This window comes from Dermochelys coriacea, chromosome 9 (genome assembly GCF_009764565.3).
Source record: "Dermochelys coriacea isolate rDerCor1 chromosome 9, rDerCor1.pri.v4, whole genome shotgun sequence".
Classification (NCBI taxonomy): domain Eukaryota; kingdom Metazoa; phylum Chordata; order Testudines; family Dermochelyidae; genus Dermochelys; species Dermochelys coriacea.
The window spans coordinates 49105432-49121221 of record NC_050076.1 but is presented as its reverse complement, the minus strand read 5'-3'; the positions used below and the strand labels follow the sequence as shown (position 1 = coordinate 49121221).

General features: G+C 43.0%; 1 protein-coding gene across 3 annotated transcripts; it reads left to right on the top strand.

Annotated features, from left to right (window-relative positions):
- Positions 1-875: 875 nt before the first annotated feature.
- SLC35G2 (solute carrier family 35 member G2) lies at positions 876-14801 on the top strand. 3 transcript variants are annotated; one of them, XM_038416470.2, is made up of 2 exons: positions 876-1436; positions 11327-14800. In XM_038416470.2, the coding sequence occupies exon 2, from the start codon at positions 11350-11352 to the stop codon at positions 12583-12585; it is 1236 nt and encodes a 411-aa protein (XP_038272398.1). In that variant the 5' UTR covers positions 876-1436; positions 11327-11349; the 3' UTR covers positions 12586-14800. The 3 variants fall into 3 exon arrangements, with proteins under 3 accessions (XP_038272398.1, XP_038272399.1, XP_043348735.1); XM_038416471.2 differs by lacking the exon at positions 876-1436 and adding an exon at positions 1468-2535 and having other exon boundaries at positions 11327-14801; XM_043492800.1 differs by lacking the exon at positions 876-1436 and adding an exon at positions 8086-8235 and having other exon boundaries at positions 11327-14801.
- Positions 14802-15790: the final 989 nt, after the last annotated feature.

The following is a 15790-nucleotide window of genomic DNA, read 5'->3' as shown; positions in this document are numbered from 1 at the left end:
AAGAAAAATTGACACAGTATCCCAGTAATGGCTTCACCCTTGCTGTATACAGAGGTTATACCACCTCCCTACTCCTATTTGATATTCCCCTTCCCATGGATCCAAGGATCACATTCACCCTCTTAGCCATCGCATTCACTGAGAGCTCATGTTTTGTTGCTTTCCAACAGAACACCAAGTTATTTACGGAGTTATTGCTTTCCAGTATACAACCCCCACCCCATCCTGTAAATGTGGCATCCATTCTTTCTTCCTAGATTCATGGTCTTGCGTTTTGCTGTATTAAAACATACGTTGGTTATTTCTCCCCACTCCCCAGTTTACAAAGTGATCTTGATTTCTCTGGATGGCCTCATCATTATTTACCATATGACCCATCTTGGTATCAAGATGTAAACTTTAATATTTCTTTCTGAAGCATCAATATTAAAGGGTGTTAGGCTGAAAATTAATCCCTCTAGAAACACTCCTAATCAATAATGATTCCTAATTAACAATTCCATATTTCATCTGTCAGAGAGTTTTTAATCCCTTTTATGTGCACCATACTGAGGTTCTTTTGTGCTAATCTCTTTAATCAGAATGTTGTGTGGTACTAACTGTCTTACAGAAGTTTATCATATCAAAATACATTTCCTTTATCAGACAGACTTGTGGTAATGAACAGAACAGGAATTATACAAACAGCAGGTTGTTATTAGACCTCTTGCTGTTTATATATCTGCCAAAACATGTCCATATATATATAAATTATTTTAAAAAATCAACAACCCAGATTTTGTAATTGGAGAACAGCTCACCATAATCTTTTCAGCCCTGGACACTGGAAATAAATTAGATGCATTTTGACTTCTGATGATACACCGAGTTGTATTTATATGCTTATTTTTTGTTTTTGTTTTTCTCCCTGACTGAACCCGGTTGCTTAATCCGAATTAGCATTATATCAATTAAAAGATCTTTAAAATCCAGGAAAAAGAAAGCTACTGCAAGTAGCAAGATTACTGCAAGTAATACGCTCCCTATCTACATTAAATACAAATGAATGTTGATACCGTACCACTGTCAGATGCCCTTATGCTTACTGGGCATGCTCGCTTGCTCCTGCTCTGACGCTCTCTCCTGAGTCTTTTGCTGTCGCCTCAGTCTTTTCCTCCAGGCCCCTCTGCGGAGAGAAGAGGGCGAGTGGAGAAAGGAGAACCAAGGCTAGTTCTGCAAAACCCCTTTTGTGGAGTACGCCAGGCTGAGTGCTGCACATTACACTGGGATTAACGGGGCTGTCCTGCCTTCTGGGCGTTTACGGCGTGAGAAAGATGGAAGGATTGACAAATTCCGGAGAGCAGCTTTCCTCCCTTCTTTTCCTTTAACATCACGCAGCCTCCTCATTGTTTAAAGGCATCATTATTTGGACTTGACCAGCTCCTTCTAAGCGAGAGGTAAATAGAGATTTCTTCCCCCTTTTCCCTTATGGTATTTACTGGTCTATTGCATGATAACGCAGACATCCCAGCTGATATATAGGCTCAGTTCATTCAAGTAACAACCTCCTGCCTCTGTTATTAATGCTCACTGCGCTTTACAAGGCCGGAGATTTGGAGGCTGTCGTTTGTTCAGACCAGATACGGATTCTCAAAGCGACTTCAATTGATCCGGTTCCATAAATATAGACAAAAATGGTACATGGGAAAGAGCGCAGTCCAGGACTGGTAACGCCGCTTTCTGCATCGTTAGGGAACAGCGCTAAACTCATTTGCTGTGTGTCCAAGGTACTGAAATCTCTCTAGTCGTCATTCAGCAGCTCAGAGGGGCTTGTGGGCTGCATTTACTCCCCCTTTTCATCTGTCCAGTTTAGCTCTGCAGCGTACAGGGAGATCGAAGCCCTTCATTTCTCTCCCAGGCTCTAGGATTTACTAACCCGCTCTTTAAAGAAATACGGCTCATTCCAGGAGATCACCAGGCAAGGAAATGTTCCTCCTAGAGCTGGTGTGACGAATGGGCGCATCTGGAGGAAGCTGTAGATAATTTCACAGTAGGGCCGAGTTTATCAATCAAGGTAGCGTTTTTAATTAGCCGGGTGGAAGAGTTCCCGAACAGTCCGCAAGATCTGATAGTTTCACTTTAATATGGTTTCGTTTATGTTTCGCCACACACATGATATTTCTCTCGTCGGCGGATACTATGATTAAGCCACTTGATATTTTAATTCTGGGACAAAGATGTATTTATGTTTCAATGAGAAAGGCTGATGCATTCAAAATAAAGACTCCTATGAATTGTAAGAAAAAGGATGCTTTAAAGCACAGATGCTGATTTTTTTTTTTATTATTTTTTTTGGCGGAGGAGCCAAACATCCAGTTTTCTTTCCGGGGAAGATTTAGAATATGCGACAAAAATGCACTAGTGCTGCTGTTGACATAGTGTGGTGTAAATTTTCTCACAGAATCAGCTTTCCACAACAGATTTTTAACTTATGAAGTTTGGCCTCTTCTTGAATCCATCTGAGTTTACCTAAATAAGGGCCTACTTGCCCCCAAGGTATGAGTAAAATTCTATTCCATTACCACTATTTTAGAAACTTGAAATACTGTTAAGTCTAGTAATATATCCGCCTGCTTTTCCCCTTAAGATACATTGATTGTACTATAAAGTCTGGGATTTTATGCAAATTACCAATGTGAACATTCACATAATTTCAATTAAACTGTTGTTATGCAATAATTTGTATAGAGTCCCCATAACAGACTGCTCAGGATCTTTTTCTTTGGGGAGTATTTATCTGGTGGTTTTCTTTCCTGGTCTTTCTTTCATTTGTTGGCTAGGTCATTTTAATGTAAAGTAATGGAAGAAAAAGTAAGTCACCACTTCTTAAAAAGAACAAAATTAAATGTATGATTATGACATTTAATATGGAACACATCACTGCAGCAAATACAGCATATTTTATGAAGCGTGTAAAGTAAAAAATTAGAGCTAAAGGCATAAGTTCCTTTAAAAAGTAATTAATCTATGCTTTTAAATTAATTCTTTTCTATATTCCTATAATTAAACAAAACAGTTTGCCATTAGGCCTTCATGTTTGTTTTATTTTACTGGACAATATTTTTGTTGCTCTTGTTCAAACAAATTTTTCAATAGAAAAATCAGAGAAAGGCTCTTTACTAAACTATCATGCCACTCGTATTATTTCGCCCTCCAGACACAATCTTTAATTTTTCAGAGTGGTAGCCATGTTAGTCTATCAGCAAAAACAATGAGGAGTACTTGTGACACCTTAGAGACTAACATTTACTTGGGCATAAGCTTTTGTGGGCTAAAACCCACTTCATCAGATGCCTGGAGTGGAAAATACAGTAGGCAGGTATATATACACAGCACATGAAAAGACAGGGGAGTTGCCTTACCAAGTTGGTGGGGGGGATGTTAGTGCTAATGAGACAATTCTGTTAAAGTGGAAGTGGGCTATTCTCAACAGTAGAATACCAAGGGAGGAAAAAAATCACTTTTGTAGTGGTAATGAGGCCAATGTAATCAGGGTGGCCCATTTCAGACAGTTGGCAAGAGGGTATGAGTGACAGTAGGGGGAAATATTAGTATGGGGAAATTAGTCTGTGTAGTGACCCATCCACTCCCAGTCTTTATTCAGGCCTAATTTGATGGTGTCCAGTTTGCAAGGGATATGTAGGAGAGTTACCATTTTTAGAAAACAGAACTTATTTTTTTACTCATACCCATGTAATCTCTGTGGCTCTAACACTGTATTTTCTATCCTAGTGCAACCCATTTGAAATAAGTTAAAACCCTATTTTGTATATAATATGCAACATGGGCAAGATCTGTGCTAGGTGACCAGATATCCCAATTTTATAGGGACAGTCCCAATTTTTGGGTCTCATATAGGCTCCTATTACCCCCACCCACCATCCTGATTTTTCACATTTGCTGTCTGGTCACCCTAATGTGTGCTAGGTGCAGGAGTGGGTGTGAGGCACTCCATGCCATGTAAGCCTAATAGACGGAGTTGGGGGTCAGCTAGGGGTCAGTGTGGCCATGCAGGGGTGCTACACCATGGAGATGCCCTTTGGAATGGCCCACACAGGATTGGCATAGAAGGTCAGTTTGGGACAAACTGCAAATGGTCCATGGCAATCTGGGGAGGGGCTGTGGATCCACTTTTTCACAGGGTATTGGGACCACTGTATCTGTGTAACTGAGGTGGAGGGGCTGATGGGGTGTGAATTTCACCCTGTCTGTTGCATCTCTCTGCTTACACCAATTCTGTATCAGATGTTCTCAGTTTAGGATTAAGATGATATTTTTCCTACATGCAAACTCAGACTGGGATCTGCATTTCCCTTGGCTCACCACAGTAACTGAGCTCCACTACAGGAGTGGTGTGGGGACTGCAGAGGCCCCCATAAGACTTTTACTACCATTGGATGCATCTGGTGGCTGGCTTCTCTGCAGCTTGTACAGTAGGCCTGTGCAGTACCAGTTATGCTACAGTACATCTGGTGTTGCCGGAGGAGGCCACCATGCCGCTGTGCTCCCAGCTGTACAGTGTGCTCTTCTACTGCGCCTCCACCTTCACCCTCACCATCATTCTGGGGGCCCTGGTCTTCGAACGCACCTTCGACCAGGGCGCGTCTCAACCACGGGAAACTGTGGAAACACATCAAGCACAAGTATGTGACACAAAAAAAAGTGAAGTGATAGCTGCAGGAGTGCCTGTACCCCTTGTGCAAACTTGTCAGTTGCCTGATACCAGTTACCAAGAATGAAAATGGGCTTCTGACTGAAGAAATCTGAGCCAGAGTACATCACCAACTTCATCTGTGGCAGAAACCTTGATGGACTTTAGGATTTATTCCTATTGTGTTAAAACCTTCTGTTAAACTAAACTCACTAACCCATAAAAAACAAAACAAAAAAACCCCACACAGACTAGTAGACCTTTAAACTGTAATAGACACTAAAACCATAATACAAGACTCAAAGATGTTCCCCCTGGGAAGGCTGTGAGTTCCCTATTAGTTCTTTTTGTCTGGGTGCCCAGACTCAGTCAAACTCCTCTTAATTGGCTAGTCACACAATCCCATTCTGCCACAATCCCATTCTGTGTCAGGGTGGGAACCAGAGTCCATTCACCACATACAGTCACACTGAGAGAGTGTCTGGGTGAATACTGTGTAGAAACCCCTTTTCCTCCTTCCCAGCAATCCTATAGTCACAGGTTCAGGCCAGAAGGGAGCATTGTGATGATGTATGCTGACACCCTGGCGAGACAGCGTCACTAGTGATTCTTGCATCCAGCACAGTTGTCTGTGGCTGAGGTAGAGCAGACATGTCAAACATGGGCTAAGTCTAGCCCTGCCCCCATGCCTTCATCTGGCCTACAGTTCCCTCTGCATGCAGAGGAACTGGGCTCATTGCATCTGTGGTGGTCCCTCTGCCTCAGGCTCTGAGGGAGGCCACTCTGACTTGCTGCATCAGGCAATAAACAAAAGCTAATCAGTGCACTCTAGCTCAAGCCTCCTGGCTAAGGCAGACAATAAACACAGTCTAAGCTGTGACTCTCTGGGCTGGGCAGAGCAATAAGCAGTCTTTAGCCTAAGGCTTCTGGCTAAGGCAGTGTAGTGGGGTCAGCACCCACCTCTCATGAGCGCCCCTGTTTTAGCCACTACATACCTGCAATCACTCCATTTTTGAACAGGGTGGCTCTTAGCTCTTGCAGGCACCCCCTTTCTGGTTGGGTGGGAGCCTGTTTTTCTTTCAATTCTTACAATGGGGTGGCACCTGCCTCTTGTAAGTGCCTTGCTGGCCAATGGTAGTTTGGCAGGTCTTCAGCGACTTAGCCCAAGTCACACACACTGTCCCCCACTTCCCAGGTATACAGTCTAGTTCTTTCTCACAGCCCTGGGGTAATAGTACCAAGGCTCCCTCCCCAGAAGCACTGCTTTTTGTAGTAGTGCAACAGGGGCCCATCTGAGTACCCTCAGTTGGTGTCCTTTCAGCAGCCCTGGCTGCACTCAGTCTTCAACCAGACCAGCAGAGTCCATCACGGTACCCACACCTGGTCTGGCTAGGTTCTGGGCTCAGTCCCCTGAGCTCAGCCTGCCCACACTAACCTTTCCATAGTCCCGGTGATCTTCCAGACAGACAGGCACCCCATCTTCAGCAGCCTTCCCTGGGCTCTGTCCTACCTGCGGTGAGCTGTCCACAGTCCTGCTGCTCTTTCTACCAACCAGGCTCCCAGTTCCCTCTTCAATCTCCAGGCAGCACCTGACTGCTCTGCCTCTGCTGCTTCCTTATATATGGCCCTTCTAACCCCAATTGGTTGCTCCAACATCGCCTCTGATTGGCTGCTTCTCTGCAGCCACTCTAGGCTGCCTGAAGGACTTCTCTGCTCTTTTCTGGGGCAGGGTGAGGCAGGACCAATTGGCCTCCAGCGGGGGGGGGCGCTCTGGACCTAGTCCATCCTGTCACAGGCAGGCAGTAAACACAGTCTAGGCTCTGACTCCCTGGGCAGGGCAGAACAATAAGGAACCGTTAGCGTAGCCTCCTGGCTAAGGCAGACAGCAAACACAGTCTAGGGGCTTGCAGCCTTCTGGCTGGGACAAGTCACAAACAAGGCACAGGCCTTCTGGCCTAGGATGAGAAGGCTGCCACCCCAAGGTTAGCAGCAGAGGGTTGGGGGCACCCAGGCTATCCCTACTCTACTAGGTTCCAACCCAGATCCCTAAAAGTGCCAGGGGATCCCGCCACTGCGTCAGTGGGAATCCTGCTGAAACATGCTGAATCATATGGTGACAGTACAACCTGACTGATGTCTAGCTCCCCTGGGCTACTTTCTATCACAGTCCATTGGTGTGGCTCCGTAGTCTGCAGGTCCTCAGCTTCCTCAGGGTAAGTGGCGGACGGCAGTCCCAGCAACTCTTCCCCACTCTTGGTCTCCTCTGGGAGCAGCTCAGAGTCTGGTCCAGAGTCCTGAGTCTGGTCCAGAGTCCTGCAGCAGGCTAAAGATGTCTGCCTCCTAGCCTGGCTCTGACCCAGCTAAGCTCCTATGCTTGCCTTGTTCCTAGCCTTTCTCCAGCCCTGCTCAGTTCCTGCCTCCGATTCTGATCCTTGGCTCTGACCTCTGGTTTCTGACTCCAGCTTTGTCCCTTGGCACTGTTCCCAGATGCTGACCCCAGTTCTGACCACTAGGCTTGACTGCCACTGCTCTGACCATCCATGCCCTGGTCCATGACAGTATCTCAAGAGGATGTTAAACACAGCTACTAAAGTTAGACATGTTTAAATCAGCAGGTCCAGGTAAATTGAATCCAAGAGTTTTAGAAGAGCTGTCTCAGGAGCACACTGGACCATTAAAGTTGATTTTCAATACATCTTGCAACAATGGGGACTCCAGAAAACTGGAAGAAAGCTAATGGTGTGCCAATATTTAAAAGGGGTAAACAAGATGACTGGGCTAATTATAGGCCACTCAGTCTGACATAGATTCCAGGAAAGATAATGGAGCAGCTGTTAGGGGACTCAATTAATGGAGAATTAAAAGGAGGGTAACATAATTAATGCAAGTCAGCATGAGTTTATGGAAAATAGATCCTGTCAGACTAACTTGATTTTTTTTTATGAGATTACAATTTTGGCTGATAAACCCAATAGTATTGGTGTAATATAGTTAGATTTCTGTAAGGCATTTGACTTGGTACCACACAACATTTTAATTAAAAACTAGGATGCCATAAAATGAACATGGTACACATTACATGGATTAAAAGCTGGCTAACTGATAGGTCTCAAAATGTAATTGTAAATGGGGAATAAACATTGAGCGTATGCGTTTCCAATGGGGTATCACAGAGATGGATTCTTGGCCCTCGGATATTAAATATTTTTATCAATGTCTTAGAAAAAACATAAAATCATCACTGCAGATGACACAAAAATTGGGGGAGTGGTAAATACTGAAGAGGACAGGTCACTCATTCAGAGTGATCTGGATCACTTGGTAAGCTGAGTGCAAGCAAATAATGTGTTTTAATATAGCTAAATGTAAATGTATACATTTAGGAAGAAAGCCTGCAGGCCATACGTACAGGATGGGGGACTCTATTCTGGGAAGCAATGACTCTGAAAAAGATTTGGGGGTTGTGGTGGATAATCAGCTGAACATGAACTCCCAGTGCAATGTGGTGCCCAAAAGGGGGCAACAATCCTTGGATGCATAAAGAGGTGAGTCTCAAGAAGGAGTAGAGGTTATTTTACCTCTATATTTGGCATTGGTGCAACAGCTTTTGGAGTACTGGGTCCTGTTCTGGTACCCTCAATTCAAGAAGGATGTTAAGTTGGAGTGGGTTCAGAGAAGAGCCACAAGAATGACTAAAGGTTTAGAAAACATATCTCCTAGTGATAGATGTGAGGAGCTCAATGTGTTTTGCTTTTCAAAGAGAAGGTTAAGGGGTGACTTACAGACTGTAATTAAGTAGGCTTGTATGCAATGTTGTTGTAGCTGTGTTGGTCCTAGGATATTAGAGAGACACACAGAAAGTTCAAAAGCTTGTCTTTCTCACCAACAGAATTCAGTGCTTCCTGAGATATTAGCTCACCCACCTTGTCTTTATAAATAGGCCTGGCAGAATTCAATGTATTTATTTATTTTTGTAACTTCAAATTATTAACATCAATGTTTATTTTAAAGCTTTTTCATTTTTAACTATTTTGATTTTCTCAGTTGCATGAAATTAAGGGGTATGGGGGGCGGGGGGATTATCTCTTGGTGTTAGAGTTAGTGCAGCACTGACAGCAGGGCTCCAGGGGCTCCCAGCACTGACAATAAGGCTGCAGATACTGAGGCACAAGGTGTGGGGAAGACTGTGGTTCTGGCCTGGTGGAGCAGAGACACCTGGCCAGGACTGCAAGGAGGAGGATGAGCCCCTGACTGCATGAGAGGACTCCCTGCTGCTGCATGGCTCATGCCCAGGGAAGAGCCCCACATTCCTGGCCAGCAGGGCCATCCGTAGAGATTGTGGTGTCCTACGCAGCCCCCCTGCAGGTGGGCTGGCCCGGGCCTCTGCGGGGGGGAGGCGTACCAGGCCTCCGCTGGGGGGTGGGAAGGGGCTGCGCCCAAGGGTTGGAAGGCAGGAGCAGCCAGTGCAGGAAGGCAGCAGGGGTCGGGCTGGTGGTGGGAAGTGGAGCGACCCAGCCCCAGCCTGCTCTGCTCTGGCTCCCCTGGCTTCCAGGCTTGGGGGAACGGGGGGAACCACCCCCCAGCACTCACAGGTGGCACAGCTGGGAGTTGGCATAGTGGAGTGGCCTGGGGCTGGGTCACTCCACTTCCCGCTGCCCAGTGAGTACAGGACAGGCCCAACCCCTGCTGCAGTCCCCTGGGACGCATAGCTTACAGGATGGGGTTTGTGGGGAAAGGGGGGAAGTGGGAGCAGGGCTGCGGCGGAGCGGGGATGGGAAGAGGATGAGTGGGGGCGGAGCAGGGGCAGGGGCTGGGGGAAAGGGGTGTGGTGGAGTCAGCTTTCCTGGGCCCCGCTATGCGCAGCCCATGAGGGGCCGGCTCAGCCGTCTGGGGGAATCTGGCTGGCTGCTGGAGCTGGATGCAGCATGCAGCTGCGTAGGGCACCATGAAATTTGGGGCAGTTTTGGTGCCCCAAATTTCCTGGTGCCCTATGCAGTTGCGTAGTTTCCATATGGGTAGGAATGGCCCTTCTGGCCAGTGATTGAATAAAATGGGCCATGACAGGGGGGCTGCATAGGGCTCACTGCATGGCTGTGGAGCCAGGGACACTGGATTCCTGTGGATGCTAAGGGAGAGGGAGGCTGTGCTTGCTGACTATTGTAGGTGGATGTCTTTGTCTATTTCTGTGTGTCACGAGAAATCAACATTTACTGAAGACTAACCATTTATCAAATCCTGCCAGTCTTATCTATAATACCTGCATGGGGAACAAATACTTATTAATGGGCTCTTCTGTCTAGCAGAGAAAGATCTAACACAATCCAGTGGTTGGAAGTTGAAAGTAGATTAATTCAGATTAAAAATAAGGCATAAATTAACAGAGTTATTAACCACTGGAACAATTTACTAAGGGTCGTCGTGGATTATCCATCACTGAGTATTTTTAAATTGGGTTTCTAAAAGATCTGCTGTAGGAATTATTATGGGGAAGTTCTCTGGCCTGTGTTGTTCAGGAGGTCATACTAGATGGCCACAATGGTCTGTCTCTTCAGGCCTTGGAATCTATGACTTTAAAAGACATGCTGTAGTGCCAACATGAGTTATTGAGTTTGATATGTTTACTTGTAAAATAGAAAGAAATGTTACCTACATGGAAAAATCACTGGTTGGAATTCTCTGGACTGTGTCATGCAGGAAATCAGATTCAATAGAAATCATAATGGTCTCTTCAAGGCCTTGAAAATCTGTTAATATATTAATTTTCTTGTTTATAGAGTAAATGTAACAATTCAACCATGTTGGATGAAAAATGAGGCATCCAGGTGAGGTAGTGCAAATCCAGGTGAACAATGTGCAAATGTTCACTTTAGGCAGCCTGAATATAAGTTTGATATCTCTGTCATTTCATAACAGTAGCAAAATCCACTTGTTCTCCTCTACACTGCCAAGGAGTGGATAGCTTCTTTTCATAACATTTCTTAGTCTTTTTTTCCAACTGAAGTTCCTTTGGAAAACAAATTGATAGTCAACAGTTTTTGGAAACAATAATATGCAAAAGAGCTTCAGAGAATTTGAAAATTTATTGTAGTACTTTTTACACTTTTCTGGTCCACCATGTGCTTAGTTCATTGAAGTGCTCAGTGATGCCATCTGTCTGTCTCTGGGTTGCTTCACTTTGAATTGACAAAAATCGTTCTAGTCTTCTCTAACCCAAATTTCATTTTCGGTCTGTATTTCTCTTTGCCCCTTAGCACTTGGTAAAGAATAAAAACCATTAATGATTACAGAATGACTAACTGACCTGAAGGGTCCAAAGAGGAAATTATTCTCAGTGTAATGAGAATTGTTATTAATTTGCATGTCTCTTTTTAAGAAGCGATGTAATATTAGGCATCATTTTCAAAAGTGAGTGCCTAAAGTTAGGCCCTAAAGTTATATTTAGGCACTTAAAAAAAATGATCTGGTTTTCAAAGATACTGAGCAACTTCCATTGTGAAATAAAAATAGAGAGAATTAATGGAGGACAAGAGCAACTTGGTTAGGTTCATGCCAATAATTTCTAAATCGTCAAAAGACTGCAATGCAAATGAATTTTACAATATTGGTTGAATAAAAATAACTTTTTTTTTTTTTAAGACCAGACCTAGTTCTCTGAGGAAATGGATACTTCTTCCAAACAATGTCCAGTTAAAAAACGAGTGAAAATCCATCCCAACACAGTGACAGTGAAATATACATCCCATTATCCCCAACCTGGAGAAGAAGGCTCTGATGAAACCAGTGAAGATATTGGAAGCTTTATGGAGGACAATCCAAAAAAAAGATTGCTGAGTGACAGAAAAAGGAAAGGAAGAGCCTTCTTTGGGAGTATGGATATCCAATCTCAGCCAGCCCAAGAGATGAAAACCAATGAGACTGGACAATACCAGAATTTTACAGAAGGAAGCATATTTCAGTCCAGAAAGACTTGGATAGTGCTGTTTGCCTCTGCCTTGACTCATGGCTGTGTTGCTCTGATAACTAGACTTGTTTCTGATCGTTCCAAAGTGCCATCTCTAGAACTAATTTTCATTCGTTCAGTCATACAGGTGTTGTCTGTTGTTGTTGTGTGTTACTACCACGAGGACCCCTTTGGACCAAAAGGATACAGACTGCAGCTCTTCTTCTATGGTGTCTGCAATGTTATCTCCATTACTTGTGCTTACACCTCCTTCTCTATCGTACCCCCAACCAATGGGACCATTATGTGGAGAGCAACCACCACTGTCTTTAGTGCCATTTTGGCTTTTTTACTAATAGATGAACGAATGGCTTATATAGACATAATGACAGTAGTTAGTAGTGTCTTTGGTGTTTGCCTGGTCATGTTCCCCAATATTGTTAATGAAGAAAACTCTTTGCTCAGTGTCTGGAAAGAAGCCTTTGGCTACACCATGACAGTTATGGCAGGCTTAACTACAGCTCTTTCCATGATAGTCTACAAGTCAATCAAAGATAGGGTCAGTATGTGGACGGCACTGTTTACTTTTGGTTGGACTGGAACTGTGTGGGGAGCATCCACCATGTTTTTTCTTCAAGAACCAATTATCCCACTCGATGGAGAAACCTGGAGCTATCTCATTGCTGTCTGCATATGTTCGACTGTGGCTTTCCTGGGTGTCTATTATGCCTTGAATAAATTTCACCCAGCTCTGGTCAGCACAGTGCAACATTTAGAGATTGTGATAGCCATGATTCTGCAGCTCGCAGTGCTACGCATCTTTCCCAGCATTTATGACCTCATTGGAGGGGCCATTATTATGATTACTGTTGTTTTCCTTGCATGTTATAAGCTGTCCTGGAAGAATTTAGGAAGGCAAGATTATCAGGAGATACTGGATTCTTCCATTAAATGAGTGTCAGTTTGTTGTAGTCTTTATTGTAACAGTTTCTGCACCACCATGTCAATATTAATGTTCATTTACCATTATCCTTTGTCTAGTAGAGTGGACAGAGTACTAACTTTCTCGTTCAGAAATGGGCCAGATTCATACTTGACGTAACGATGTTGAAATCAGTAGAGTTGCACCAGAGACAAATTTGTCCCAATGTGTTAAATAATTTTAAATGTTTCAATATGTGAACTTAGATTTACTCTCAGCTGGTATGCAGTAGCTGCTAAGATTAGATATAGAGAATTCTGTCATAGGAGTCTTTCTGTCATAGTCCTCCTTGTATAACAAAATATTGAGACAGAAGGATTCACTATTGTTAGTCATTCTGGGCATTGCTGTTGTAGAATATTTTATGGCAACAAGAAAGTCATATGTTGACATTCACCACTGAAGGAGGAAATTTGTGTTCTACAGTAACAGTATACATTACTTTGCTGAAGCATGTAATATTTTATAAGTAAGAATTTTAACATGTATATGATTATAATTCTTTAAATATCTGCTGGGAGAAGAGTAATAAATAAAGTGATGTTCTCTGTGTTCTAATAGTAAAGGTGCTGTCAGAATCTCCATAATAATCCTTGACTTTGTCCTAAAACTCTCTGTTAGCTGAAAGCTGGAACACATGAAACTAAAAAAAAGATATTCATGGGCAAAAATGAAAAGAAAGATGTGAGGCTATTTTGGAATTGTCAGAGTGAAATGCACTTAGAAGCTAGTTTCAGATGTTTTTAACTCAGAAATGTTTCTAGCCATGTCTATTATTGCCTCACTTTCATAAGCAGAAAATCCACCTAGCTATCCGTCCCTCTATTGACTCACATTTCCTCCTTGAATCTTCAGTTTCTTCCCTTGTGTATGCCACTGTAGCCCCAGGCAATGTGCCTCCCTCAGACAGGACACCTCTGTCCATGCCTCTTACCCAAGTCTGGAGCAGAGACCTACTCCTAGACATAGATTTGCCTTCTGTGTCCCTAGAGGCTGAAGAAATTCACTCATGTCTGGGTTGCATGGCATGAAACACCCCCCTTCCCTGACAGTAGTTTCTGGGAAAAAAAGATTTGTTTAAAATAGACAGAGCGAGACAGAGAATCAGATTAAATTAAAAGCAGCAGTTTGTATCACATGCCTTATCTGGGTAATTTCCCAAACCCAGAGAGGCAGGCTCTGGTTGCTTAGCTACAGAATAAAAAGGAAGCTCTCACAGGTATAAAGAGCAAGCCCAGTCTCTGACCTCCCTGGCCAGAATGACACCTTGCTGCTGTGTCCAGAGAGTTCATTCCTATCTCACTGCCTTGCATACGCTTATTATATTCCCTCCCACTTCAGTCCAAGGCAGCTCTCCTTGTTTTCAACCCAATTTTCTCAAGTAAAGCTTGTAAAGCAGTAAAGCTTGGTGAACAAATGCATGATCCATCCTGCCAGAGATGGCCAGCAGAGGAGATATATTTAAACAATGAGTAATGCAGCCTCTGTCATGCCAAATTCAAGTACAGCCTTCCACAGATCACTGAGTGCGGTTGTATCAAGTCTATCCAGGCCTCTGTTCAAAACCTTTTATCTCTATTTTTCCTTGCCATGAAATACAAATCATTGGCAGATCTTCTGTCACAAACTTGTTAAGGTAAAAGTTGGTATGGCTTTTTTAATGAGTGGTCTCAAAATAAATATTTAGGTGCCAAAATGTTACCCAAGTATGAAAATTTGCCAGTAATGATTACTTGTGGTTTTTGCCAAACTGTGCTAAAATTGAAAGTTGAAGTGAATGGTTCCATAACCTATTTTCAGTCTGCTGAGCTAGCAACAATCCAGGCATTTTAAAGGCTTATTCCTGCTCTAATTAAAGCTAATAATGAAGTTTACATTGGCTTCACTTGCTGTAAGATGATATGATAGAACTGTGTTGATTTACACGAGTTGATGATATCACTCACATCACATGCGCAGCGCTTGCAGTCATCTAACAGAGCAATGGTCCAGATCTTATGGTTTACTTGTTCATTGCTAAATTAATAAATACAAAAACAGTATTATAAAATATAAGGTGGAGCTGGCAATTGTGCCTGCAATTAATCTAGGGCCCAAAGTGCACCCTAGATTTAGGGTTCAGGTTCTTTATTCATGCAGCTACTTCTAGTTAATTAAGAAAATGAAACTGGTGAAGCATACACAAAATCTTTAAGATCTTCAGTTAATACAGACAAATATAATTGAAATAATAGAAAAATCAATATACATAAGAATAAAATAAGTACAATAAAGTAGTTTTGTGCATTGTTCATGCTTCCAATCTTACACTATGCATAGTTGCAACCTTATGGAGACCATTAGAAACAAAGAAAGAAGAAAAGGTAAATGGAGATCACCCAACGAGGAAGGTGCTGGGACATGCTTCCTACCCTATTGTCCCATGTTATCATCCCAGTGTCCGAGCTAGGGATAGGGTTGACAAAATTTTATACACTTTTTCCCGTTCCACCCATGTATATCTGGGACCATATATGATCAAGTCAATTCTCAGCCCATATTAATATATAGTATTCCAGGAGACCAATTTTAGGGTTCCAGTTGTTCATATTTGGTGTTCCAGTTAACTATAAATGCATTTCCAGCAGTTAACCCAACCATTTGCATCTGTCCCTTTCCCAATAGTTTTGATATGTCAATGCAGTTAGCTCTTACTGCAAAAAGCCCTAAGACATGACTATCTGTTTGTTTGGGGTGTATCTATTTATCACCAAATTCATTGGTAAACTATCACAACATGCTTATTGATAGATTCTGTAACATAAGGTCAAGCATTCCATAATCTTTGGTCAATTATATGATACTCATACTATGTTACACCAACTGTCAACTTCTAAGCCTCATCTAAGTCATAGAAACGTAATGCTTAAGAGCTATAGCCAAGCCCAGGGGGTGCTGGAACAATTTTTATACTAGGGGTACTGAGAGTCATTGAACCAAACTGTAAACCCTGTATATAACGGAAACCACTTCAAGCCAGGGGGAGTGGCGGCACCCCTAGTTCCACCACCTATGGCCAAGCCTACTTTTAATAGGGATATTTTGGTTCTTCTACTTCCTGTTACAGTTTCAATAACTTTCATTATTATTTCTATAAGGATGCTTAGCAAATAGCTTATATTTACCCTAAACTATAAAC

What these genes read in the sequence shown, in the direction of transcription:
- SLC35G2 (XM_038416471.2), top strand. Translation starts at nt 11,350, where the DNA reads ATGGATACTTCTTCCAAACAATGTCCAGTTAAAAAACGAGTGAAAATC.